We start from the raw sequence: 27,982 nt of genomic DNA, 5'->3' as shown, positions 1-27,982 counted from the left end.
TGCGCAGGAGTCGCTTTACCGCAGGCGGAAGTGCCCTCGGCGGAAGTGCCCGCCTTGCTAAGCTTGGGTAGGATGGCTGCAGGTCGGTTCCTTCTGCGTAGACTCCGAGCGTCTTTCCGTTCCCAGCCTCGGAACGCGCTCGTGGACGCACCACGCGCCAGGGGCATGCACGACGGGGGCGGCCCCCGAAGGCTCTGCATTGAAGGCAACATCGGTAAGGGCCAGAAAGTGGCTGTCAAGCCGTGGCCTCCGCCGAGTAGGTGACTGAGAGGCTGGGAAAAGAAGCTGGCCTCAGATCCTGCCCTAGCCCTGCCCACCTGACCCCCCTTCTCGGCCACCGCCAGATCTGCTGGTTCTGCTTGTTAGGCCTTTCTCCCACAGTGCACCATGGGTTTTGATTTGGGAGACATTGGGCCTCAGTGCCCGCCCACCTCCTCACCCACGGGGACGTAAAAGCCTGACGCAGGCTTTAGATAGCCCCAGAATTATACTGGTTTACTGGCATGTTTCATTCGCTAGAAATAGACAGTGTGCCGTTTGTTTTCCTAAAATAGCATCAGCAGATTTAGCAAAAGTAAAAATAAATGTCCAGTTTACATAGAATTTAAGATAATTTTGGTGTGTCACATGTAGTATTTGGGGCATACACTTAAAAATGAGCTATTGTTTATGTAGACTCAATTTTTTTTCCCTGAGACAACGTTTTTCTGTGTAGCCTTGGCTGTCCTGAAAGTCACTCTGTGGACCAGGCTGGCCTGGAACGCACAAGAGGTCTACTTCCCTCTGCCTCCCTTGTGCTGGGATTAAGGGGGGATGCCATCACCACTCGGCTTAGATCAATTCTTAACAGATTCCATTTTCACTATTTTGCTGTACCCCCATGTTTATTGCACTATAAATTATTATGGTGGTGTTCTTTTGTTTTGAAAACAGTCACTATGTAGCCCTAGCTGGCTTGGACCTTGCTGTTGAGACCAAGCTGGGCTCAAACTCACAGAAAGTTGCCTGCCTCGTTAGGAAATAAATATTTATTATATATTTTGTTATAAGTAACCCAGTATCTTACACAGAAAACAAGAAAGCAGCATGGAAGCAAAATGGTTCAACTCAATGTTGCTGAGTTCTGAGGGTACTTAGCTGTGGGCAGACACTGATTCATAATGGGATCAGCAGATATGGGGTGCTCAAGACATTCTAGCAGCAAATAGTTTCTCATTGTATTCATTCAACAATCACCCCTTGAGTTTCTTCCCTCTGCTGGCACTGCTCTTGGCTCTGAGGATACAGCCATGAGCAGATCAAATAAAAATTCTCCACTTGTGGACTTTTAATAGGGAATGATACATCATAAAACTACAGAAATTGGGGCTGAGGATTTAGCTCAGTGGTAGAGCGCTTACCTAGGAAGCGCAAGGCCCTGGGTTCGGTCCCCAGCTCCGAAAAAAAGAACCAAAAAAACAAAAAACAAAAAAACAAAAAAAGACTACAGAAATTAAGCAGGGTAAATAATAGTGTATTAGATACTGAGTAGGAGGAGAGGTTGAGGATGGTTGTCTATCTTCTAAATAGGGTAATCAGCAAATTCCTCGCAGGCGAAGGGATGCTTGATCAATAACCTGAATAAAGTGAGGGAGTGAGTGGACCATGTGAGTAGCTGACCACATTATCCAGAGCAAGTCCGAAAGCCTGGGGGATAGGATGGTGTGTTCAGTGAGCCGGAGGGAACCCATTTCAGCTGAAGTAGAGTCACCATGGAGAGCAGTGGAGGGAGATGATCAGGTGGGCGAAGGAGGACTGGATTGTATAGATCCCAAGACCATTGTGGGTTGTTTTTTTATTTTAAAATTTAGTCTCTTATATATTACATCCCAACTGCAGTTTCCCTCCCTCCTTTCCTCCCAGTCACTCTCTCCCCACCCCATCCATTCCTTCATTTCTCATCAGAAAAGGGCAGGCTGCCCAAGGATAGTGATCAACAGTGTCACAGGCTTTCAACCTGAGACAGGAAGCTATTCAATGGTTTGAGGTGTTGAGGGACAAAAGCATCATCTGCCCAGTGCATCGGAAGTGGAAGGTGTCAGTTAGAAAGCCATTGCAGTATAACAGGGTAAGCTGGGCCCAGTGAAAGCATTTAAGGCAGGGCAGCAGGACCAGGTGGTAGATGAGGTGTGTGTTCTACAGGAGCCAGTGATGACCTCAGTCATCTCTACTTGAACAGCTTGGAAGACTTAGTTTGGATTGTTTTCTAATGTGTATGTGTTTACTTATTTTATCATGGGATTGTGTGCATGCTAGCCAAATGTTCTGCTGCTGAAGTGCAGGGAGAGTTTTGGGTGCTTGTGAGTGACTGATATGGGCTCTGGGAACCAAGTTCAGGCCTTCTGGAAGGGCAGGAAACACTCTTAACTGCTAAGCCATCTCTCCAGCCCAGACTGTGAGCTTTGCTTTTGATTTGTGCTCCCCTCCCCACATCAATGTCTTGTTGGGGATTTGGCTCAGTGGTAGAGCACTTGCCTAGCAAGCACAAGGCCCTGGGTTCGGTCCCCAGCTCCGAAAAAAAAAAAAAAAAGAGTTGGGTTTAAGCATATTGGGTTTCTGTACAGCTGTTGGATAGCTAGGGAGAAGTGTTCAATGTGCTCTTGGGTGTGTGAGTGGAGGATGCTGAGGTAGATCTGTAGATGGTATTTAAAGCCAGAAGACTATTGAAGGAAAAGACTGAGGACCTTGATGTTTGAGGTTATTTTTCTTTCTGTGAAAGATTGAAACCCATTAGTAAATTGTTTTTTAAAAATGGTCTAGTCTTATTATTAAGTATTAAATAAATTAAAAAAAATGGTCTAGTCAAGAGGGGAAATTAGCTGGGTGGTGGTACAAGACATAATCCCAGCACTCAGGAAGCAGAGACAGGCAGATCTCTGAGTTTGAGGCTAACCTGATCTACAGAGTAAGTTTCAGGACAGCTATGGCTACACAGAGAAACCCTGTCTCAAAAAGTGGCAGTGGGGGGTAGTGACTTAGAGAATTACTGGAATGCATCCTTTTACATTTTTATTATATTTATTGACTCTGTGTGCTATGGCTCCTAAACAGAGAGTACCAGCATTCGTTTCTTCCCCCACTTCCTTCTTGGGATACAAAGCTACCTTACCCTCCTGATCCTGGGACTTTCCCACCATGATGGACTCAAACCGTGAACCAAAAGAAACCCTCCCTCCCTTCAGTTGTTTCAGTTGTCAGGTAGTTTGCTCCTGTGACAGAACACTACTTTAGGAGGTGTTGGCAGTAGGTGGCTGCCTGAGCTACTAGAGAATTGAAGTCAGCATGTGCCATAACCAGATTTGTTTCTAGAAAGTCACAGGCTACATTTAAGTGTATAAACAAGTGCTTATAAAGTGGACACTTCTTATGTCACATTTGTTGCAGTACCCATAATGTTTTGTTTCTAGCTTGTCCAATGCACAAGTAAGTGAGGACAGGCCTAGAGTAAAAACTAGTTTCCATGGCTATGGAAGTTGTAGGCGGAAAGATGACACGGGCCTGAGTATAGGGAGAAGGAAGGGACAGTTGAAAAGGCAGTTGGGAATTGAGATTGCCAGGACTTGGTGGCTGCTTGGAGATTAGTAGAGGAGGAGAATGCTCAGGTTTACAGTTTGTATTGACTCAGGAGGCAGAGGACAAAATAAAGGAAGAGATGTTCTGGAGAGGTGAGAGTGATGCTTTTTGTCTGTGGAATCTGTGAGATGCACAGAGGAGATCCGAGTTGTCTCGAGTGGGTACCCAAGTGCAGAGAGACTTAAGATGGGACGGAGTCCAGGCATGGAGCTGGTGACAGATGGGGGTAGGTAAAGCCTTGCAGGTGCTGCAGAGTGACCTGGGAGACTGCATCTGACTTGGCTCTAGTCACTAGCTGCTTCCCTCACCACACACTCAGATGGCAGGTCCCACACTGAGTTCCTCATCCTGTGTGGGCTGGCAGAGCTTCGTACATGACTGTGTGCACTTGAGTGCTGCTGAGGTTGCTGACATGCTCAGTACCTTCCCTGGGTCAGAGCCACCAGTGCTCTGCTCATCTCTGTGTTTCCCTGTCTTTGTGTTCATGCAGTGACTGCCAGGGTCCTGTCCTAGCACATTTATGCTAAGTTAGTCATCATCACACAGGAAAGGGAATGGCTTCCGGTGTGATCCTGAAACCAAGCACAGTGTATGACTGCAGTTCAAAGCTTGGCACACAGCTGAGAATCCAAACAATAAAATACCTAGCAGCTCTTTTAGTTCTATTCATCACTAAGGTGTGTCCCTCAGTGCTTCCTAAAGCCCATTACTACAACAAAGCCCAGTTGAACTGTGGGTTGCCAGATGAGATAACTGTCAGCAGGTCATCTGAGCCCATTCCGTTATTTCACTTTGACACACCTACCTTGAGAAGGGGAGACAGTAAATTCCTCCCATTCTGGAGACTTGGGTGTAAAGCAGCACAGGGCTTTGCTAAAGACATATTGCTCATGCATTCAGAAATAAGTGTCTTCTGCACACTGTTGTGTCTTTTCCTCATATCAAACTTTAAAAAATGAGCAAAGAATCCTGGTGGGGATCCTGTTTCTAATACTGGATCTTGGACTCTCTTGTCTCTGTAAGTCACCTACCTCATTCTTATCCCTCCAATTCTATTCTTAGTCCCTGGCTAGGCACCCAGCATAGGAAAGGAGAAAGGTACAGAGCGAGCTCCCAGCCTGCTGGTGAGAGAGGAGGAGGGAGCAAGTGATTACAGTCTGTTGCCTTGGAAAACTAGAGCAGGCAGTGATGAATTCTGCCTAGGGATGAAGTTGAGATGGACAGAGTTCAAGGAGGCTTCAGAGGGTGACAGTGGTCAGATGAATCAGAACAGCTACAGTGGGAGCACCGGCCGGCAGACTGGCAGACAGGCAGGCAGGCAGGCAGGCAGGCTCATTCTTGCAGAAAGGCTGGTTTCATGTTTTTGGTTTTTTTGTTGTTGTTTTTTGTTGTTTTTTTTTCTCTTATAAATAGTTTCCCATGAAAAGAAAAAAAGAAAAGGAAGAAACTAAACAAACTATATTAAGTTTTCTTTTACACTTCTGATTGATTTACTAAATTTTCCCAGAAGTGGTTTTAGGATTAGAACCTTTATGATCCTGAGCTTAGTTTCAAGGTTGGAGAAGAAGATCCTTGGGGGCCAGAACTCAGCCTACTTCATTGCTTTAGCTCCAGTGGCATGTAGGAGGTGCTCCAAGAGCTTCTGATGAGTGCACAGCAGCAAACGCAGTTCCTCACATAGAGACAGTGTTCTTGGGAAGAACTTTCTAACATGTCGGGCTTATATTTACTACCATTAATTGACTTTAGTAAAGGCTTTTCGCACTGAACCTTTTCCCCTCACATTTTCCATCTTATTGAGGAAAAGAAAGTGCTGGGCATTTTAATTCCACCTTTAATCCCAGCACTCAGGAGGCAGAGGCAAGCAGATTTCTAGGTTCAAAGCCAGCTTGGTCTACAGGGCTAGTGCCAAGACAGCAGAGCTACACAGAGAAACCACACACACCCCTCCCCAAAAGTAAAGACAACAGAAAATGCCCAGGGGAAACTGTATATTTTAGGATTTCTGTGAGATGCCAGTACATTACATTTAAAATAAAAGAAAATATGATCTCTGGGGCAGTAGGTCCATTTCTGTCCCCACTGCATTGCAGCTATAACAGCATGCAGTTTATAGAAAAGTTTGTGCAAAGCAAAAGCCAGGACTGGAGAAGGTAAGCAGTCACAACAGGACTCCATCTAGCTTGTGAATGACTGCCTTAAAGTTTAAAAAACTCACATGTTCCATTCATAATATACTCTTTCCATGTAATCAAACTAGAGTGCACCACAGGTAAGGCTCTTAAGGAAGACTTGATGCACCTCGAGAGGTGGGATACCCACGAAAGACAACAGATCTAATGACAGGAAGATCTAAGTTATGCTAAGTTCAAGATGTGGAGAAAAAGTTATCTGAAGGGAGGCTGGCTGTAGGCATGTGTATTCTTGTCATTATCAAGCCTCTGTGGCAGTGGAGAACCAAACCCAACTGTGAAGCCTCTGAGAACACTTCAAGACTTTTGTCTTTAAAGATTTTATTTTTAATTATGTATGTGCAGGTAAGATATGTCTGTGTAGGGGTACATGTACTCGCATGCAGTGCCTGTTGAGGCCAGGAGAGGGCGTCTGATCCCCTGTAATTGGAGTTACAAATTATTGTGAGCAGTCCGATGTAGGTGCTAAGAATTGAACTCAGGTCCTCTGGAAAAATAGTAGCTATCATAACACTGGAAAGTTACGCCATTTCTGGGTTTTATTTAAATACATAACCTCGCATCATTGAAATGATTGTTCCACATGTGTCAGTACAGCTCAGTTCTAATGGCATTTACTTACCTCTGTGTAGGTGAGCATTCGTTCAAGGAAATGCTACCCTATAGTGAATTTCCCCAGGCTATTCCAGCCCTAGTACAATGCACAGCATAGATCTCAGAACCTTCCATCACTATTTACTGTCTTTCTGTGCTGATGTTGCCTTCTGGTTACTAAGCTTACTTTCTAGAAACAGTGGGAGCTGTGCACAGGGTGCTCTGGACATTAGAAATGATTCTCCCAGTGACTGGAACTGTAGGTTCCCATTGTATTTGTTAGCATCTCAGGTTGAGTGTGTAACTGGAATGACTCGAATGCTCAGAGTTCTGATGCCCTGAGATGGACTAATACTACCCGCTCTCAGCAAAGAAGCTGGTACCCCTAACCTGAAGACCCCTCCAGCTTTCACTTTGAAAGATGCAAGCTGGTCTAATAGTCATTTACTTCTAATCAGCAGAGCAACTGCCTTAATTTTTTCGTTTTATTTATTTACTGTTTGTTTGAAACAGTCTCACTTTGAAGCTGGGCTATCTTGGAGCATGCTCTGTAGCCCAGGCTGTTGTCCAACTCTCAGTAGTTCTACACTACTCTTGACCTCCCAGTTGCAAAGCTTGTAGGCACAAGGCACAGTGCCTTGCCTTTTCATATTACTTGTAATAGTTTTCAGGAGCTGGCAAGATGGCTCAGTGGGTAATGGCACTTGCCCAAGGATGTGAATCCAGTCCCCATGGATTCAATAGTGTAAGGAGAGACACCACTTCTGCAAGTTGTCCTCTGTCCTCTTGTGTCATGACACACAGAGTAAGTAAATATTATTTTAATTGCTTAAATAGCTTTTTCCCCTAAACATAAGAACTGTCTTTCAGACTTACTGAACAACCTATAATCTAGGTATTAGCTACCTAGGCCATATATTTAAAGCAAGGGCCTACTCAGCACAGGCAGGTTTGAAAAATCTGCACTTCAACCAGTTGGTAAGTCACCAATGTGGTAGGAGTTGGGAGCTAACTAGAGAAGTCACTGACACTTGTGGTGAGATGTTAGATCTGGGAAAGGAAGGTTTAAGCCACTGGCCTGGAGCTTCGAGGGAAGGGAAGACATTTACTCTCCTCTGTGTGGGAAGTGCAGAGGCAGAGCAAGATGAACAAGCACAAAGTTGAGTGGAGGTGGGACAGAAGCGTGACTGTGCAAAGCTGTTAGTACTACTGTGCTCTGAGAGGAGTCGGGTGCTGTGTGGTGAGTGACAGATTGATGGGTGGGCCCCTGTGTTGAGACCGGGGCTCCAGAGTACTCACACTCTTTCTTGGTTCCAATTAGTTTACCCCAGAGGGTAGAACTCACTTGAGAAGGACCACTTCTGATAAAAAGATTGAGCTTTAGATCACCTGAAGGCTTTTTCTTTCTCTCTTTGAAAGAGGTTCTTAGTACATAGCCTTGGCTGGCCCAGAACTCAGTGGACCAGGTAACCTCAAACTCAGATATGCCTGCCTCTGCCTTCGCCTCCCAGGTGCTGGGATCACAGCTATTCAGACTCGTCCTGTTTGGAGGGAACTGAAATTAATGTTTTGTTTGTTGAGATAGAATGTGAGGCTGTTTGGTTTTCTGTCCTAGCAAAGCTCCATCTTCCACCTAGAGAAACAGTTGTCATTGTGGTGATAGAGTCACATCTAGGACATCAGGCCACTCAGAAAGGATTAGCTAGCTCAGTTTAGAGGTATCGGTGTCAGCAACTGCTTCACACAAGAGGATCATGTGAGCAAAGCCTGAAAGGTTGAGCTAGGAGGTGACCAGGTGTAGAGAGAGCATGTGCTAGCGAGTGGGGAAGCAGTGCAGTCACACTTTGAGGAAAGGTCATGATATGACTGGAATTATAAGGAGCTAGGGCCAGTAGCAAAGCTGAGATGTGAGAGGGTATGTGAAGGGGCCAGGTCTTACTATATATTTATATATCATATCCAGACTGTACTCAGAGGCTTAAATTTGGGGTGGGGGAGTGTTTTCAAGACAGGGTTTCTCTGAGCATCCCTGGCAGTTCTGGAACGCACTCAGATCCACCTGCCTCTGCCTCCCAAGTGCTGGGATCAAAGGCATCCTCCACCACTACCACCCTGGCTGTTGGCTTAAATTACACAAGGCATCTCCTGCCAACCCTGACCACCCAAATGCAATTCTCAGAACTCACATGAAAAGAGAGAAGTAACTCTTATAATTGGCTTCTGATCTCCACATGCCCACCATTTTGCAAATAAATAAATGTAATTTCAAAATTTGAGGCTGTTGAGATGGCTTAGGAATTAAAGGTGCCTGCTATCAAACCTGATGACCTTCCTGAGTTTGAGCCCTAGGGCCCACATAAGGGAATCCAGTTCCCACAAGTTGCCCTCTGATCACCACATGCATACCATGGCATGCCACCTCACCCCCACATGATGAAAGGACATATATACTTTTTTGTTGTTGATGAAAGCAAAAGGATTTTGGTTTTGAGACAGTGTCTATCTTAGGGTTTTACTGCTGTCAGCAGACACCATGACCAGGGCAACTCTTATAAGAACAATATTTAATTGGGGCTGGCTTACAGGTTCAGAGTTTCAGTCCATTATCATCAAGGCAGGAGCATGGCAGCATTCAGGAAGGCATGATGCAGAAAGAGCTGAGAGTTCTACATCTTCATTTGCAGGTCTCTAAGACTGTTGTGCAGGCAGCTAGGACCTAAGGTAAAGCCCACGTCCACTGTGACACACTTACTACTCCAACAAGGCCACACCTCCTAATAGTGTCACTCCCTAGCCCAAGCATATACAAACCATCATGGTGGTTTCTTAATATGTATCCAAGCTTGCCTCATATTCACTGTCTGTCCCCCCACTGGCCTCAAATGTATGAACTTCTTCTCCAGCATTCCTGAGTGCTGGCATTACAGAGGTGCGATAGTCCAGACAGGATTTCAAGCCGTGCTTCACATGCAGTGCAGGTGCAGTGTGGAAGTTCAGTTACAGAGAACACAGCTGGAGTCAGAGGCCAGGGATGCAGAGGATCTGGTCCTGGGTGTGGAGATGCAAACAGGAAGGACAAACAAGGAACAGTTAGGAATACAGGCAAATGGCCTTGAGGCCTCTGGAGGTCTGGCAGAGGATATTCTGACAGCAGTGGATGTTACCATACTCTAGATCTAGAGGATAAGGACACTCCACTGGGTGGGTTGGTTAGCATTTATTTGGGGAGTACACTGACTTTGAGCTGTGCATGGGCTGACCAGAAGGTTCTGCCCACCATGAGCTCAGGACAGATAGGCTAGATGGCCGTGTAAATGGAAACAGATAATCCTAGCCTTGTGGGACGAGGTCATTCCACCTCCTTGCTATCACCCCAGTCAAGCCACAAATCACTTGTTACTGTTTTACTGACTTTCACTTTGGCCATTCTAACATAGCTCTTGGCATAGTCTTTAAAAGCTAAGGAAGAGTCAGAGGAATGGTTCCGTGGTAAGAACATTTTATTAATATTATAGAATACCTGGTAAGGGTTCAATTCCAAGCACCCCGCCCCCATCAACTCACAGTTAACCAGAACTCCAGTGCCAGGGGATCTGACTCCTGATCTCTGTGCTCCAGGCACTTAGGTGGTACACAGGTCATATGCACATTTCCCTGCTGAAACCCACTGCACTGATGTAGCCCTGCCCAGAGAGGTCAAACCTGGGGAGCTGCACTTCAGTGTTGTCTGCCTGGCCACCCCAGTATTAACCACTCTTCTCCTGCACTCTCGGTTCTTCATCCCTGCCAGCTGCTTCTGGGGCTGCAGCCATCTCTTTCTCGCCTCTCCCTGGCCTAGGTTCATGCTGCTTCCACATATGAGTTCTCCCTCCCCCGCCCTCAGCTTAACTGAGTGCTCAGGGCTTCCTTTGGGGCTTCCTCAGACAACATTTCTTCAAAGGAGCATTTCCCAACCCCCTGAGCTGCATCCGAAGCATCCTGCATTTTTCTTTCTCAGCACAGCATGATTTATCAGTAACTTCCTGTGTGTTTGCTTCGTGCCCATCACCCAGTCCTCAGGGGATAAAATTCATCCAGTGATTTATTACCCTCATGCTCTAGGGCTTGACAATCCCAAGAACAAGTTAGCCCTCCATGAGTGTTGGTTAGGTTTGTTGAATGAGTGAGGCTCATAATGGTTTTCCCTCAACTTAAAATGTCTACAGTCTCAGCCCAAGCTTCATAGCCACCTTTTGCCTCCCTTTGAAAGTTGTTATATTCTCAATAGTTACTAATGTTCTGCCTCGGGAGGTTGGCTCATAAAAACTGCAGCCTAAATCCTAAGGTTGTGTCTGCTCCGTTGCCCGTGCTCACTGTAATAACTGGTTAGCTGCCCAAGCCATCACCAGGCTGACAGTTGTACAGCTGCCAAGGTTTGAAGCTGGGAAAGCTGGCCCTTGGTCCCATGAGATGGGCCATCATGGCAGAGGTTAGTGACGGCCCCCTTTACCTGGATTTGGGGAACATCCCAACATGTGGCATTTGCGTTGCAGCTGTGGGCAAATCCACCTTTGTGAAGTTACTCACGAAAACTCACCCAGAGTGGCAAGTGGCTACAGAACCTATAGCAACATGGCAGAATGTCCAGGCTGCTGGCACCCAAAAAGTAAGTTTTCAGCTGGGGTTAGGGGGTGGGGGGGCTGGGGGGGGATACTTGGCAGACATGCAAGCAGTCTAATTGGAGTAACTTAATTTACTCCGAGGACATGAAGTAGCTCAGCTTGTCTCCTTCTTAAAATAGCTTCATTCTAGAAAGCAGGCCACAGAGGAGATGACTTGTTTGAATATGTTTAGTTTTGATTTTTGTGGCTTCTGTATGTCTGTGCAAGTGCCTGCCTCCTGTCTTTGTGGTTTCCCAAGCATGCCCAACCATCCAGGCTTTGAAAATGAATGTTGTCATTCCTACCCTTAAGTATTTATATTGTTATTGAGGCTGGCTGGCAGGACTAATAGTCAATGAGGTCATCTTAGATGTGGGAAGGGACCTTACTGAGCATCTGGTCACCCTTTGAGTCAATGCAGAGACAACAGCTCATGTTTTTTAAGGCACATACTCACTGCCAGGCCTCTTCCAAGCTGCACTAACCCCACATGTCTCACTCATACCTCACAGCTCGGTGTGAGTGGGGAAGGCTCAGTTGGACAAAAAGCTTAGAATAGCTGAAGGAGTGGCAGCGTGTGTGCTGGCCTCCTGAGCTACACATACCTGGAACTTGTGTTGAGTGGCTTATGGCCTGCTTTAGCCACTAATTATTGGTTGGTTTTTTCATGTGTTGAGCTGTGTTGGACCTTAGCATTTTTGTACTACAGCAACCCTTGTGTACAGTTGAGGCTAAGAGCTTTCTCTCCTCAGACCTAATTCTCGAGGATCCCTCAAGGTTTCCTCCAGGCCGTTTCCATTTTGAAGCCACTTTGTGTGAGTGATGAGCTGCTCAGTCCGTTCTTTTCTACTCAGTTTACCAAGAGCCCAGTGACGCTCTCCCCAGTGCTCTGTGTGGGAGAGCACCTTAGCGTGGGATCTGGTGCCAGGGCTGCTACTCTGGTCCCCAGTGATGCAGCCTGTGTGACTGCATGCTATGTTGATTGGAGGTATGTTTTCCAGTCATCTGTTCATATGCTTCTATGTATGCAGTTCTGTATTTGTAAAATTTTCCATTAGAAACAAATTATAATATCTTTTTCTGAGTATGCCAGAGGCAAGTAGTGACATTTTAAAATTTGCTCACACAATTTTTGCTACTCTACCGTAGGAGTTATGGAGCTGAGTTCTCCAAACCTTGGGTGCTCTTAACCATTTAACCACCTTTCTAGTCCTCTACTTATTTGGTTTTCAGAGACAGGGCCCTTTGTAGCCCAGGCTACCTTGAGCTCTTGTTCTTCCTGCTTTCACTTCCCAAGCACCAGGATTGTGACGGGGGTCATTACACCCTATACCACACCTGGCTTCTTTATGTGGGTTCTGGGAATCAACTCAAGTCCTCAGCCTTCTTTTTCTTTTTTCTTTTTGTTGGGTGTGGTGGTAAGAGAGTATGAGTGGGATATATAAATATATAAACTATAGATAAATCTATGATTTGATATAGATTTAAGCTCAAGGGTAAGAGATCAGAGGACAACTATCAGGAGTCAGTTCTCTCCTTCCAACATACAGACTCGGTCCTGGGGATTAAAGTAAGACTGGCAGGCCTGGCAGCCGGTTCCTTTACCTGCCGAGCCGTCCTGGAGGCCCTGGTTTATGCTGCCAATAGCTCAAGGTTTTAAAAACATCCTCCTGTATTTCTTTCTGCTGTATGTGCATTTTAAAAGTTGTAACGTGTGTGTGTGTGTGTGTGTGTGTGTGTGTGTATGCGTGTGCATGTTTGTGTGTGTGTTTTATGTGTACTTGCCTGTGCACTTGAATGGGGAGGTCATCGGGTGACCTACTCTTTGACTCTTTACCTTATTCTTTTGAGACAGAATCTCTCAGTGAGTCTGGAGCTAGGCTGGAGGCCATCACCTCAGTGATCCTCTTGTCCCCACCCCTCAGTGCTGTGGTACTAGCTCGCACGCATGCAGCCTTGCCCAGCTGTTTACCTGAGTGTTAAGGTTCTGAACTCAGGTTCTCATGTTTGCTCTTCAGACAATTTGACCCACTAATCCATCTCTGTGGCCTCTCTGCTTTTTTTAAATTTATATTTGTTTTATTTTATATGTATGAGTATTTATCTATATGTCTATATTCATGCCTCGTGCCCTCAGAGGCCAGAAGAGAGCATTAGTTCCTCTAGAACCTCGTTACTAATGGTTGTGAGCTGCCGTGGTGATGCTAGAAATAAAACCTGGGTTACTAGTTCTCTCCCTCCTGAGTAGATAGATAGACACTGGGCCGTCCGGGATGCCTATCCTCATCTTTTCAAACTCCTGTTACTGTTCTGATAAAGCGGTTGATTTTATTTGACTAGTATGACTCAATTCTTTTTTTTTTTTTTTTTTTTTTTTTGGTTCTTTTTTTCGAACCCAGGGCCTTGCGCTTCCTAGGTAAGCGCTCTACCACTGAGCTAAATCCCCAGCCCCATATGACTCAATTCTTATATGGAATCCTTTACTCAGACTTTAGACAGTAGTAGTGGCCTCTAACTGGAATCAATTAGAAGTTTTCCAGTTTTCATGACTCATCTCTGTCGTCCTGCTTGCTTTGGGTAGAGCTTGTAGAAAAATATTAAATAACTGTGGGAGGATGACCAATCTTCTCTCCTCCAGTGTCAGCACCCAGTCCTCTGTTACTCCTTGTCTAGAGCCTGGAAGGACACCCCTACCCGCCCCCTGCTTACTTTTTATCAATAGCAATTGTTCAGTTTTCTTCATAAATCTTCTTAACACCCCCTTTACCATGAGAGAATCATGGCAGCTGCTGCTTTTCCTCTTAAAGGTAGGGTCTTATTATGTAGACCAGGCTGGTCTGGCATTTGGTAACCCTGGCTGGCCTCAAACTCACATGGCTCCTTTCTGCTTTGGCCTTCCATATAGAGCATTAAAGGTGTGTACCATCACACCTGGCTTTGTCAACTTTGTAGAAGATTGCTTTATAGGTAAAGTTTGAGGTGATTCATCAGGGATACGATGCTGCTGTTTGCAGGATGGAATCAATTTAAGACTTGTAAGGAAAATGGGAATCTCTTAGGTTTAGTTTAGTAACCATTGAGTATGTAGCCCAGGTTCAAAGACATGGGGGACAGAGGAGAATGGGGCTGGAGAGATAGATGGCTGAGTGGTTAAGAACATTGGCTTCTCTTCCAAAGGACCTGAATTCAATTCCCAGCACCCACTGGCAATTCACAACTGTTTACATTTCCAGTTCCAGAGGATCTGGCACCCTCACACAGGCATACATGCAGGCAAAATACCAGTACACATAAAAAAATAATAAATAAAAAATATATGGGAAAATTTGTTCCCTATGAATTCTCATGTTGGAGGTCTACTCTTTTTGTTAACTCTAAAGACAAATATTAACCTTTGTGATTTTTTTTCTATTCCATATGTCTTTCCTTATAATTTCCCTTGCATTTTAATTGGTATTGTTTTACATTTGTAGATTTCAATACTGCTTTATTCCCTATTTTAAGTCTTTGTGGGGGAGTCTTCATTAATTTATTGGAATTAAAGGGGGAAAGACTTGTATTTAATTGTTCTTTTTCTTAATACAGCAAAACCATGCCTGCTCTTCCTTCTTTTTCCTTTCTTTCTTCCTTTATTTTAAAGATGTACTTTTATTATTTTAAATTATGTGTATGTGAAGGTGGGTATGTGTACAAGTGTACACACACAAACATAGCCACATATATACACACTCAATTTTTTAAAATATATTTATATATGATAAAATATATAAAATTGGGCTGGAGAGATGGCTCAGTGGTTAAGGGCACCAAGTGCTCTTCCAGAGGTCCTGAGTTCAATTCCCAGCAACCACATGGTGGCTCACAGCCATCTGTCATGGGGATCCGATCTGGTGTCTGAAGACAGTGACAATGTACCCACATACATGAAATAAATAAATCATTTAAAATATATATGATTACATATAATAAAATTATACACACACACACACACACACACACACACACACAACGGAAAAGGAACAAAAGTCAGTATCAGTGCTGAGAGGACTATTGCCCAGAATAGGAAAACAGAAAACAAAAACATAACTATCTCAACAAGAGCTAAGATATTGCCTCACTGATAGAATAAGAACAGGCTGTCAAAAACAAAAGATCAGAGGACAACCTTGTGTGTAGGCCCTCACTTCGATTTTGTTGAAGACGGTCTTGTTCACCACTGCAGTGGACACCAGGCAAGCTGGCCCAGGAGCTTCCAAGGATTCTCCTGTCTGCCTCCCATCTTGCTGTAGGAACACTAAGATGATATGCCTGATTGTGCCAGATTTATGTGGATTCTGGGGATTTGAACTTGGCTCTTAACCTTCAAGTGATGATCACTTTAGCCACTGAGCCATCTCCCCAGCCCTTCTATTTTATAGCCACTTATTGTCTCCAGGTTGACACATTTGAACAATGTTTGCATTTTCTGTGAAGATTCTGCTTGTCATTTACTTCCAAAGTTAATGATGTTCTTTGCTAGAAACTAATTTCAGTTCTGTACAGCATAAATGACAGCATTGGTCCCACGCTTGGCCTGATATTATGTTCCTACTCACCCTCATTGTGAAATCTGGGAACACAGTTCCTCATCTTTTCATCTTTATAGGAGAGGTTAGGATGAAGAAGCTAGAGAAAGCCCACTGTGAGCCCATTTTCTGTTTACTCCCTGTGGAACCTTGAGCAAGTCAGTTACTAGCCTCTCAATGGGTTTTCCCCTCTGTCTAATGGTTTTAATAGTACTTACCTCAGGAAGCTGTTGGGAAGTTTAAATGAAATAACAGTCCAGCAAATTCCGAAATATTACTTTTTTTTTCTCTACTCCTTACAGTACCCAGCCCATGTAGTTCTTCACCCACACAGGCCTTCTTCAGTCAGCAGCAGTGGAATGAATGAATGAATGAATGAATGAGTGAGTGAATGAATGAGTGAATGAGTGAGTGAATGGGTGAATGAATGAATGAATGTACAAAGTGCTTTGCTTAAATTTTTCTTTTGCATTGAGTGAGTCTAGAAAATAAACCTGGGCCCATGAGTGTCCACCACTTGTCCCACCAGTACATTCAGAATCGGTGAGACTTCAAATTGCATTTCATGGTTCCTAGAATAAAGAAGGAACTGGGTTTTGTTTGGATAAAGTATGACCCTTCCATGAAACACAGAAGTCTGTTTAACTCATTGATTATGTAGATTCTCAAATAAGCAGTTGTTTTCTTTTTCATCTGCCTTGAAGTTTGAGAAATAACCACAAATGGAACTTGAAACTCAACATTGGTATTTGTAGGATTTGATTCAGAGGAGAATTGTAGGTGACTGTCTGCATACAAACTCCACGAGCCCAGGATTCTGTGCGTGAGTTTTGCTTTGCTCTTTCCTATTCTAGAGAATGTGGTATGTCATCTCCCTCAGTCAGATTCTTATCATACAAGGACGAATGGTCGTCGTCTTCCTTACCTTGTTTAAGCTCAGCTGGAGAGTCATGTCCTCTTTGTGTTCTCAGTGGAAGGAAGTAGCTATGGTTATTTTTCACATTAAGCATTGAACTTTTTTGAGGAACTGCAGCGGGTGGGGTGTATTGTGAAATAATACACCTTCTACAAAATTCTCTTCGTCTGTACTCCCCCATAGGATAGCACTTCCAGACGTCTTGGAAACTTGCTAGACATGATGTACCAGGAGCCAGCACGATGGTCCTACACATTTCAGACCCTCTCCTTCATGAGCCGGCTGAAAGTGCAGTTGGAGCCCACCCCAGGGAGACTCCTGCAGGCAGACACGTCTGTGAGGGTCTTTGAGAGATCTGTGTACAGTGACAGGTAAGACACCAAACACTGCCGACCTCAGACACCATGCTCACAGTGGTGTGGCTTTTGTTTGCACAGTCCCTGACCTTGGCTCACTAGTCATCGTAAAACGTCTGTGTGGCTGGCTTGTGAGCATCCTCTCAGAGCAAAATAGGCCGCTTTGTTAGTTATAGCTGCTTTGCTGCTTGCTGAAAACAGGGTTTCAGCTGTAGCCCTGGCTGTCCTGAAACTCAATGTCAACCAGGCTGGCCTCGTTCTCATAGGTAATCCTCCTGCCTCTGCTTTCTGAATTGGGATTGCGTTATGTGCCACCAGGCCTGTTGTTATTAAGAACTACATGGGACAGCAGGGCAGTTGTGGCTCACGCCTTTAACCTTCTGTGAGTTTGAGGTCAGCCTGCTGTACAGAGCGAGTTCCAGGATAGCCAAAGCTACACAGAGAAACCCTGTCTCAAAAACTATTTTAAAAAAGAAGGAGAACAACTCCCTGGGTCTTGACATTTCCTTATAAAGAAGTGGGCAGTTGGTCACTCTTTGTGCCATTACCCCATTGAAGCTACTTTCATTAAAGGGGGACATTTTCAGGCAGAAAGAATAACCTGGTACAAATTCTAATCTCAAGAGTATGAATCAGTGGTCCTTTTTGTGCCCAGGGCATGAGTTGAAGCCTCAGTGCCAAAGGGAGAAAGTATCATTCTTTTATTTGTTTGGTCAGTGTAGGTTTACTGACTGTCTCCTGCACTCAAGCTCCAGGCTCAGCTCCAGGGCAACACCAGAGAACACAGCCGTCGTCCCTGTTCCCTGAGAATGCTACTTCACCAAGGACTACATACATACTCACAAGTGTGGTGTGTGTTCCAGAGGACAGTGACTTCAGGGAAGAAGAAATAGAAGTAACAAAAACATCAGTGTGGCATTAGATCAAAGCTCAGGGTTGCTAGGTCCTTCAGCCTTGTTCTACGTGCAACTCCCCATCCCCCTCTCTTTACCCCCCCCCCTTCTGCCCATCACTACCAGCTATGGAGAAACAGGGCAAGCACCTACCTCAGGAGAGGCAAAGGCCCCCTTTATAGGCTTAGTCATTTTTGTTTGCAAGATGTAAGTTCGTCTAATATTGTCTGTGGAGAAGCTGGCAACACTGTTTAATTCTTGTCGCCCTCAGTGAGCTTTAGCTAAAACATTCTAGTCTGGGCAAGTTCACTTTTGGAGTTTGCAAATGAGCTACTTTGTGGCCTAGGAAAAACAGTTCCGATGGCTTGGAGCTGTGGGCTACTGAGTGGCAATCACCGTCCTGAGCACTTGACAAACATGATCTGCAGTTGTCACTCCATGTGTTGTGAGGCGCTGTATCTTCCCAAGGCAACATGGGCTGTGGAAGCTGCAACTGGGATCAGACTCTGCAGAGTCATTTTAAAGCCACTCTCTTAAAAATGACACAGCTTTGCAGTTTGCACTTCCCTGAGCCAGTCACACAGGAGTTTGGTTTTCAGTTTTTCAGAAGTGGCCAGTTGCTGACTGTTGCTTTAAAAACTGGGGTTCTAAATAAAATATTAAAAAAAAAAAATTTAAAAAAAAAAGGGCTAGAGAGATGGCTCAGTGGTTAAGAGCACCGACTGCTCTTCCCGAGGTCCTGAGTTCAAATCCCAGCAACCACATGGTGGCTCACAGCCATCTGTAATGAGATCTGATGCCCTCTTCTGGTGTGTCTGGAGACAGCTACAGTGTACTCATATAATAAATAAATAAAATATTAAAAAAAAAAAATTAAAAAAAAACTGGGGTTCATCGTTGCTGATGTAAATTTTGTTTTGTATCAAGCTTTAAAAGCAGAATTGACCCTTTCTGAAGCCATGGTTTATATACAGCTCTGATTTCTCAATTTACCAGATCCTCCTTTTCTTGTGCAAGTAAGCAAAGAGGGAAGTTAGTTTGATAATCAGCATTAGCCTTGTTTGATCTGAGTGGAAGCTCAGCAGAGGAAGCTAGGTTCCTATATGCTCTGGAGGGGAGGTTGCTCTCTTTGTCCTACTGAAGCCAGCTCCAGAGTTGACACCACAGGAAGATCACTCCCTTGCTTCTCAGCCACAAAGCAGGATGGCTCAGCAGCTGAAGACTCAACAGCCCTCACTCAAAATTCTTGAAATTCTCACTCGAAGGGTGGTTTTACCCTGCGTTCACTTGGGTTTGGTTTGGAGTCTTGCTGTAGTAATGAGGAAATCTCAAAGGTTCAGGCCTATGCACATGCTGTGTGTCTTGGTGTATTAGTCAGAGTTTCTGTTCCTGCACAAACATCATAACCAAGAAGCAAGTTGGGGAGGAAAAGGTTTATTCAGCTTACACTTCCACATTGCTATTCATCACCAAAGGAAGTCAGAACTGGAACTCAAGCAGGTCAGGAAGCAGGAGCTGATGCAGAGGCCATGGAGGGATGTTAACATACTGGCTTGCTTTCCCTGGCTTGCTCAGCTTGCTCTCTTATAGAAACCAAGACCACCAGTCCAGGGACGGCACCACCCACAATGGGCTGGGTCCTTCCACCTTGACCACTAGTTGAGAAAATGCCCTACAGCTGGGTCTCGTGAAGGCATTTCCACAAATGAGGCTCCTTTTCTGTGATAACTCAGCTTGTGTCAAGTTGACACACAAAACTAGCCAGTACACTTGCCTAGAGTCCTTTTCCTTATAATGGGTTACTGTGTGTGTGTGTGTGTGTGTGTGTGTGAGAGAGAGAGAGAGAGAGACAGAGACAGAGACAGAGACAGAGAGACAGAGAGAGACAGAGAGAGAAAGAAGAAGAAGGAGGAGGAGGAGGAGGAGGAGGAAGAAGAGGGGGAGGGAGGGAGGGAGGAAGGGAGGGAGGGATGTGGCATGGCCTGTGTCAGGTGCTGTTTGAGTAGGGTGGGAGCTGTAGAATGAGAATTCAGATTTCCAGGGCTGGAAAGACGGTCTAGCAGTTAAGAGCATTTGCTTCTCTTATAGAAGAGCCAAAGTTCATTCTCAATACCCAAATCAAATGGCTCAGTTTCCTGTATGTCCAGCCCAAAGAATACAATGGCCTCTTCTGGTCTCCACAAACATCCTCATGTACTTACACAAGCCCACACACAAACACACACACACACACACACACACACACACACACACACACACAAACAATAAAAATACATTTTTTAAACTTTGTATTGGTTTTTCGTGAGTTTCACATCATGCACCCCAGTCCCACTCATCTCACCGTCCCATTGTATCTGCCCTCCACACTTGCAACCTCCCCTCCCAAAAGAAAACACACAAACAAAAACAATAAATAAAACAGAGCATAGAAAACATCATGGAAGCTATAGTGTGCCACAGCATATCCCATGGTATACCTCTCTGTCCACACATCTTCACTGTAAATGTTTATTGCAATGAGTCATTGGTCTGGTTTGAGGTCTCTGGCTTCTGTCATACCATCAATATTGGGTCCTCACTGGGACTCCTTCTAGTTATCCTGTTGCTACCCTGTGCCATGGAGACCAGCCCTTTCACACACTCCCAACAGATAATGGGGTGGGCAAACTCAAATCCCTGGGTCTGGGCATGGGTGGTAGCTGAGCAGATCAGCCTGCTGGCCCTCCCACATCTGCACCTCCCTGAGGCTCTCCAGCCCTGCTCAGGTTAGGCCACCCAGTGCTGCCATCAGCAGGAGGCAGGGTCAGCTTTCCTACTGCCATGCCCTCAGAGCCAGCTCCATGGTGCCGTCCAGGCAAGCGCGAGGCCCACTCTCCCAAGGGCTGGGACAGCTGTCCAGCTCATACCCATCAGGACAGCTCCACTGTGCTGCTCTGGCAAGGCAAGACCAGCTCTTCTGCTCTCATGGCCTCGAGGACAGCTCTCCCAACTACTGCAGGTAGCAAGGGGTAAGGGGGCAAAAGAAATAGGGGTTTTTTTGGGGGGAGGGACGATATTTTTTAAATCAGATTGTTAAGGGCTGATAGGAACTAGGATAGTTAAGAGGTTTTAAGCTTGAAACAAGCCAGTTACTGATGTTCCTACTTCTTTCCCACTCCTGACTTCCTTTCCACTTCCCTTTCTTCCTCCACCCCAACCCCTCACTCAATAATTCCATCCAGGTATATCTTTGCAAAGAATCTGTTTGAAAATGGCTCCCTCAGTGACGTCGAATGGCACATCTATCAGGACTGGCACTCCTTCCTCCTGCAGGAGTTTGAAGACCGGCTTTTGTTACATGGCTTCATCTACCTCCAGGCTTCTCCCCAGGTAACTCTGAGCCTGAAAACCTTAGGTTTCACCTGGTGAAACTGAAAGCTGAGAGGTGATGGTGTTATACCCCTCAATCCCAGCGTGAGGAAGGTGGATCTTGGTGAGTTAGGGGCCAGCCTGGTCTGCGGATTGAGTTCCAGGACAGCCAGCGCTACCCAGAGAAACCCTCTCAGAAAAGAAAAAAAGTAATCACACTTAGTGTCTATACTGTTTGGGGATTTGTTTTGTTTTGTTTAAAAACCTAAAGAAATACAACTTGTGGTTTCTTGGTTGGAGAAGTTAGTTTCCAGACCTTACCCAGCACAGAGAGTGTAGATATATACCAATATTCCAGTACTGAACCCATCTCCCAGGGGCCTTCGCAGCTATAGTTGTAGTGGTGTGCTCAAACAGTTGCCTGTGTAGAAGTAACCGTGTTGGTGAAGAAACAGGCTAGAACAAACTGCATTGTTTTTACAGCTCCAGGTCTGCAGGTTGGGAACACGCAGATCTGTGGCCACTGCCATATGTACTGTTCCCTTCCTGTGTTGGGTCATCTGAGGCTTCAGTGGTACCTTTTGTTTTCTGACTAGGATATGGGGAAGGAAGGAATGTTTCCTCTCTTCATCCTAAATTGTTGCCCACAGTTTGGTCCTTGAGAAGTCCCTCGGGCAGGCAAACGGTAGACATGCCCCCTGGCTCTGATTCTGTAACTTGAACTTGGGACCAGCATGGCCCATGGGATGATGTCATGGCGGGAGCCCTCTGGAGACAGCCCTGGCCCTTGGCTCTGCTGACTGGCAGTGACCTTGACTAGACCCTAGAAGAGTTTCCACTGAGGGTCTTTGTCTGTAAAGGAGAGCTCTGGAGAGACGTGGAGGGCAGCATTCCCAGTCAGCGATACTGCTGTCAGCTTGTGAGAGACACTTTGCAAGTATGGTCAGATGCCAAGTACACCCATTGTTGCAGAAAGCAAGCCAGCTGTCCACAGGCAGGGGCTGAGGTTGTGGACAGAAGGGAGCCTGGGAGCACACTGAGCAGAGTCGGAGAATAAGTGAAAGAGATCCTGTCATGTCACATTGCCTGGGCCCCATAGTGAAGACCAGAAGGAAGGCGCGGCCAGGAGAGGGGCTTCTAAGTGCAGCTGGGACTGGACTTGTGTGTTCTTGCCTTTTTTACCTTTTTAAAAAGTGTTTGTTTGTTTGTTTGTTTGTTTGTTTGTTTGTTGAGACATGGTCTCACAATGTAGCTATGACTGTACTGGAGCTCACTATGTAGATAGGACTCAGATTCAGACTCATAGACTCTGCCTGCCTCTGCCTCCCAGGTGCTAGGGTTAAGGGTGTGCCCCACCACAACCTGGCTGCATTTCTTTCTTTCCTTCTTTCTCTCTCTCTCTCTCTCTCTCTCTCTCTCTCTCTCTCTCTCTCCCTCCCTCCCTCCCTCCCTCCCTTCCTTCCTTCCTTTTTCTTCATTTTAGATTTATTTATTTATTTTATGTATATAAGTACACTGTAATCCCGGAAGAGGACAATTGGATTCCATTACGATGGTTGTAAACTATCATGTGGTTGCTGGGAATTGAACTCAGGACCCCTGAAAGCAGTCAGTGCCACTGAGGCATCTTCTCTCCAATCCCACATTTTTTTTCTAATACGACATTTCCTCTTGCAGTAACTCCACTTCTGTCTTTCCATCCTTCCATGGATTTCAGGGATGGAACTTAAGTCACTGGTCCTTCTTCGCTAGAATGTGATGCTATCTTGCCAGCCCCATCAGGACTTTGTGGTATGGGGAGTTCCTAGATTATAAAGTAGAAGTTAGATCACAGCAAGGAGTAAGATTGTCTAGATAAAGTTTCAGGTCCAAATAAAATTGAACTAGATATTCAAAAGATTTAAGGGCTGAGAAGACTCTTCTGTGGACTGATTTAGCCAGCGGAGACACAGACCTACGCTTTCAGTGGTCTTTCCTGCTCAGGAGGAACAGAGGCACATTGTAAGGCTAGTGACTTCACAGGCAGACAACAGTCCCTGGGAGGAGCAGAGGAGCCAGCTGAGTCCTTCCTGGGAGTAAAATAGATCTGTTGGCTTTTTGATTCTGTGTTATGGAGGTTGGACTCAAACCCTGAGATCCATAAAAGCAAGCAAGTCCCCCTTACCTTCCTTCTTAATGTCCTTTGAGGGGCCTGTCTGAAGTGGCAGGGTGGTGGTGGTAATAGTGATTGTCACTGAGGGCTCGTTTGTCCCTTTGGAGAGACTAATTGAAGTGTTTCATCTCATAGTGAGACTTTTTGGAATAGTTTGAGATTTAAATGCTGTTTGGATGATGTTAGATAAAGGAACCCAAGAATGCCAGAGGATGAACAGGACACACATTCAAGCCAGTGCCCAGCACAGCTCTTTAGACTCCTGCAGACACTGGCTTTAGAGTGTGGGATGGGCTCCAGGCCCTGTCTACCTATCCTCCCCTTAAATTCAAGGAAGCTGGCAATCACAATAATAATAATTGGAGGAGAGATGGCTGGAATCAAGAAGAGAGAGAGTGGCTGGCCATGTGCCTCAGGATGCCCATCCCTGTCTGGGACAGTGAAGTGTGGGCAGGATGTTGGGGGTGGGGAGGATGCTGCATGGGAACAAGTGTCACCTGAGCTCCAGGCTAGAGGGTGTAGTAAGCAGAGCCTTCCACAGTCACAGCCTAGCAGATCGGGAAGCTTGGCCACAGGGTTCCTGCCACTTCTCCCCACACATCCTCCCTTCAGTCTGCTGTGTGCTCCCATGTGCACCGGAATGAAGTGGGGCCAGGATAAAACTGTCCCACAGGATCATTTTAAAATAATTCATTATAATCCTGTCAGTAAAGTAAGAATTATGCCAATATTCAAAATAGAACCTTGCCTAGACTTTAGAGGGAAGAAAAGTTTGCTCAGTTTAGCAAATAATGAAAAGGGAACTGCTAACTGATGTTAATAGATGCAGGCAGGTGTCAGTGGTTGTCTGTAGTCAATGGAGGATACATATAAATAGCTTTTGCAAGAATTGTTCTGTCCTTGTGTGTATTTGAAAGTATTATATTTTTAAAATGTTCATTTATTCCAATTCAAAACATATTTTTCTCTCAGGGGAAAAATTAAGTAACTTAGCTGAAGCTGCTCACTTGTGGGAATGCAGCATGGTTAACCTCTGGGAGGCAGTTGGGCAGTTGTAGTAGGAAGAGCTCACGCCTTTTGCCCTGTTAATCCTGGTGCTTACAGTTGAGTCCATAGATACGCTGGCACACGGACAGGCTACCTTGTTACACTGGAGATGACCCAAGTGCTTATTAGAGAGGCCTGGCCGAGTGTTCTTTGCTGTAAAACAGAGTACTGTACTGGGGGGTTTTCTTTGTTGCCACCTTTTTGTGACAAGATCTCATCACTCCATAGCCTAGCTGGCTTAGAACTCACTAGAAATACTCAGGTTTCTGCCACCCAGGGCTAGATTCATGGGTGTGAACCATGCTAAGTGAGAACAGTGAACCACGGTTAAGTGAGAAGCAAAGCGTAAGTGCGGGGTATGCTGTGGGGTATGCCGTGGAATATTCTGTCTCCTTTTCAGACGATGGCATAAAGCACGTGTGTGCATGAACTGCTGCCGAAAGCCCAGTCACAGTGCTGGGAGGGGGCGGGGGAGCCGAGGTCCAGAGTCTGTGGGAAAACATGCACTGCAGAGCTCCAGGTCAGCCCAGAGCACACCTACAACTACCTCAAGAAATAAAGTCAAAGAAGATAAAACTCGACAAGCAGTGGGGAGTAAAGGTGCTAAAGAGAAATTGTGTCGTTTCATTTCCTTAAGGGAAAGATGGGGCATAGGGGCTGGGAAGGGGGAGTCCTAAGTCAATGGGTTAATCAACCCACACTTTGAGGACAGTTGACATTGAATAAGGAAGTATTTGACCAGGCAGAAAGAGAAACAAGGGCAATTCAGGCAAAACAAACATTTGGAGCAGAGGTTTTGAAGTGTGAAGGAGCCTGGCTTGTCCCACGGGAAGGAGGCCAAATCTGGCTGAAGCAGTGAGCAGGGGAGGGACTAAGGAAGTTGAGGACAAGTTCCGTGGCCTTATGTGCTGTGGGAAGGAATCACGGTTCTCAGAGGCAGAGGAGAGCTCTGTAGGGGCGGGGAGAGAGGCCTTAGGGTCAATGAGTTTCACTTCATTTTGTGTTACCTTTGACTTATGCAGATGTTCAGTCTACTCCAGAGTGAGTGCTTGATCTAGAGATGTTTCAAATTGCTTATCTCTGTATAAGTAGAGTGGCACTCACTAGCCAGGCACAGTGCTGCATCCTATAATCCACCACCTGGAAAGCTGAGGCAGGAGGATGGCAAGTTGATAACTTCTTGAAGTCTGGTTATGAGAGCCTGTGGAGCAAAGTATTTTAAGCAGGGGCTCAAGAACCATAGAAGGCGGGGTTGGGGATTTAGCTCAGTGGTAGAGCGCTTGCCTAGCATGCGCAAGGCCCTGGGTTCGGTCCCCAGCTCTGAGAAAAAAGAAAAAAAAAAAAAAAAAAGAAGAACCATAGAAGGCTGGAGTGAGGGGCAAACTGGAAGGGCAGAATAGCTCCTGGCAATCCTAGTTAACGTGCCTTACCTCAGAGCAGTCTCAGCTACTTGCAGGTGGGTGGAGGATGAAGAAGAGGCAGCCCCCCGAAACTGCTTGCCCTGCACATGATAGCCGACTCTAAGGCCCGCGCTCTCTCCATGCAGCAGGCCCTTGAAGTGTCCAGGTGAGAGGCATGAGTGAGCACCAAGGCAGAGGTGAGAGGACAGGGCCAGCTGGAGAAATTAGAATCTCCTGGCTTGGGAGGAAGAGAAAGAAGGGTAGTTTCAGGCTCCAGTGTGGCTGGCTGGTGTTTGCCATTACCCAGCTGAGGCTACTCCAAGGAAGAGCAGTCTGAGGCAGAGGTGGACAGCATGGTACCAGTGCTCTGAGCAGGAAAACAAGGCAGCAGGTGCAGTCGCGGGCTGTGGCACCAACAAGGACATACTTTGTGGGTTGTTTGGCCCTGTAAGACTGAACTGTAACAGCAGGGGCATTGTCTTTTAGGTTTGCATGGAAAGACTGTGTCAGAGGGGCAGAGAAGAAGAGAAAGGGATTGAGCTGGCCTATCTTAAACAGCTACATGGGCAACATGAAGACTGGTTTATTAACAAGACTACCAAGTAAGTATGTAACAGACAGACCATGCTGAGCACAACCTTAGCTCAGGGCGGGACGGCAAGGATGCGGGTAGATGTGGCCAGCATCTCTCAGTTAGATGGCATATGGAATAGAACCCATTGGTCCCAAGAGACATCGGTTGGAGTCTCTCTCCCTCCTTTCCTCCCTTCCTTTCTTTTCTCTGGATTGTGACAAATGCTTGTCATGATTGGCTCAGGATGCAGGACTGGAGTTGTTTAGAAAAATGTGCATTTTGATTGACATTTGTAGGGTCTGCCTGACCTCTCTCAGGCTTGGGTTGCTCTCGTGTTTGAATGCCGACCTCAGTAGCAGTCTGAAGACTAGGGATCCGCTTCTGCCTTCCACTTTGCAGGCTGCTTTAGTTGAGACTGAATGGGTCGTGAGGAAGGAGAGTGACTTTACCCAGCGTCCCTCTCTTGCTCTCCAGGCTCCACTTCGAGGCTCTGCGGCATGTGCCGGTGCTGGTGTTGAACATCAGTGAGGATTTCTCTGAAAATGCTGCCAAACAAGAAGAGCTCATGGGGCAGGTGAGCAGAGCCTGGCTTCTCCTGGTTCCCAGTGCAGAGCTCTCGTCTTCCTGATCTCTGTGTCAGGCCTTGTTACTTTGTACTTCAAATTGCATTTCATACTCCAGAACCCTGAGATCATAGGCAAATTACAGGTAAAATTCCCAGCTCTGAAGTGCACTGGATTAGAATGTCAGTTAGGTGACTCTTAGCATGTGTGGGCCAGCTGACCCCTCCTGTAAGGTGTTGGAAAGTGAGGGACAGGAGGCACTGGGGCTCTGTTCCCAGCTTCCACTCCCTGCTGTCATGGGACTGGAGTCACATACCCTGAGGGAAGCACTGAGACTGCAGTGTAACATTAGCTCTCCTTTCCCTGCAGGTAAACACCTTCATGAGGAACCTGTAAGCAATAGGTAGACATCTTGACTGTAGTCTGGGCTCTGACTTTCAATGTTGACCTGCCATCCATCCCATTATACACATCTCCTCAACCCTCATGCACCCCCACACTTGGACTGTGCTGTCTTCATACTGCCATTGCCTTTTTTTTTTTTTTTTAATAATCTCAAGCACTTTAAAAATAAAGCTGACTTTGCTATTTTTCTAATCCAGTTGTCCATTTATTTCAGAGTATAGTTATTAACACTTGCTCTCATATCTGTAGTAGATAGCAGTTTTCACCTAAGAAAAGTCAGGCCTTTCTTCACCAGCACTCCTGTGTGATCACATTCCCTTTTGATAGTCCAGGGCAGGACTGTCCCAGAGCTACCAGCCAGCCAAGCCCTGCCTTGCATGAAGTTTGTGCCCCCCAGAATGGAGAAATGAGTGCATACCCCAAGCAGCTTCTTTAGCTCTTTGTAACCACTGTTCCCGATGCTGAGAAGGGATGAGGGAGTTAATCCCAGTCCTGGAGCTAAAGAAATTGCCCAGAAATGGGGAGAACAGCCTTGACGTTTAGGGTTGGCTGTCCTGGCCTTCTGCTTACCCTCAGTACCTCAGCAGGGAGATTCAGACAACAGGAGGGAGTGATGCTCACAGCACGGAAGACAGAGTGCGACGGTGCCAAGACTTACCATCCTTTATGCTTTGAGAAAGTGTTGGGTTCTTTACTAATAAATACATAAGGTTTTCAACAACACA

At 45.9% G+C, this 27,982-nt stretch overlaps 1 protein-coding gene and 1 long non-coding RNA gene across 19 annotated transcripts; one reads left to right on the top strand and one right to left on the bottom strand.

The window, feature by feature from the left end:
- Positions 1-17: 17 nt before the first annotated feature.
- Positions 18-27,982, top strand: Dguok (deoxyguanosine kinase). 18 transcript variants are annotated; one of them, XR_015685430.1, is made up of 8 exons: positions 57-214; positions 10,931-11,043; positions 16,703-16,890; positions 20,599-20,766; positions 20,990-21,137; positions 26,202-26,317; positions 26,689-26,863; positions 27,222-27,449. XR_015685430.1 is itself a non-coding variant. In XM_087656685.1 (8 exons), the coding sequence occupies exons 1-8, from the start codon at positions 73-75 to the stop codon at positions 27,869-27,871; spliced, it is 1,005 nt and encodes a 334-aa protein (XP_087512811.1). In that variant the 5' UTR covers positions 57-72; the 3' UTR covers positions 27,872-27,982.
- On the bottom strand, positions 8,897-16,585 carry LOC134486594 (uncharacterized). The gene is made up of 2 exons (XR_015686721.1): positions 16,529-16,585; positions 8,897-9,446 (listed from the first exon to the last, which is right to left on the bottom strand). It is a non-coding gene; the product is annotated as an uncharacterized LOC134486594 (long non-coding RNA).

This window comes from Rattus norvegicus, chromosome 4, assembly GCF_021556685.1.
Source record: "Rattus norvegicus strain SHRSP/BbbUtx chromosome 4, alternate assembly SHRSP_T2T, whole genome shotgun sequence".
NCBI lineage: Eukaryota > Metazoa > Chordata > Mammalia > Rodentia > Muridae > Rattus > Rattus norvegicus.
This window is presented reverse-complemented; position numbering and strand designations above follow the sequence as displayed.

What these genes read in the sequence shown, in the direction of transcription:
- Dguok (XM_087656684.1), top strand. Translation starts at nt 73, where the DNA reads ATGGCTGCAGGTCGGTTCCTTCTGCGTAGACTCCGAGCGTCTTTCCGT. An exon ending in AGGCTGCTGGCACCCAAAAA is followed by an intron (nt 11,044 to 16,702) that starts GTAAGTTTTCAG and finishes ACTCCCCCATAG; the next exon opens with GATAGCACTTCCAGACGTCT. An exon ending in AGATCTGTGTACAGTGACAG is followed by an intron (nt 16,891 to 20,598) that starts GTAAGACACCAA and finishes CCATGCCCTCAG; the next exon opens with AGCCAGCTCCATGGTGCCGT.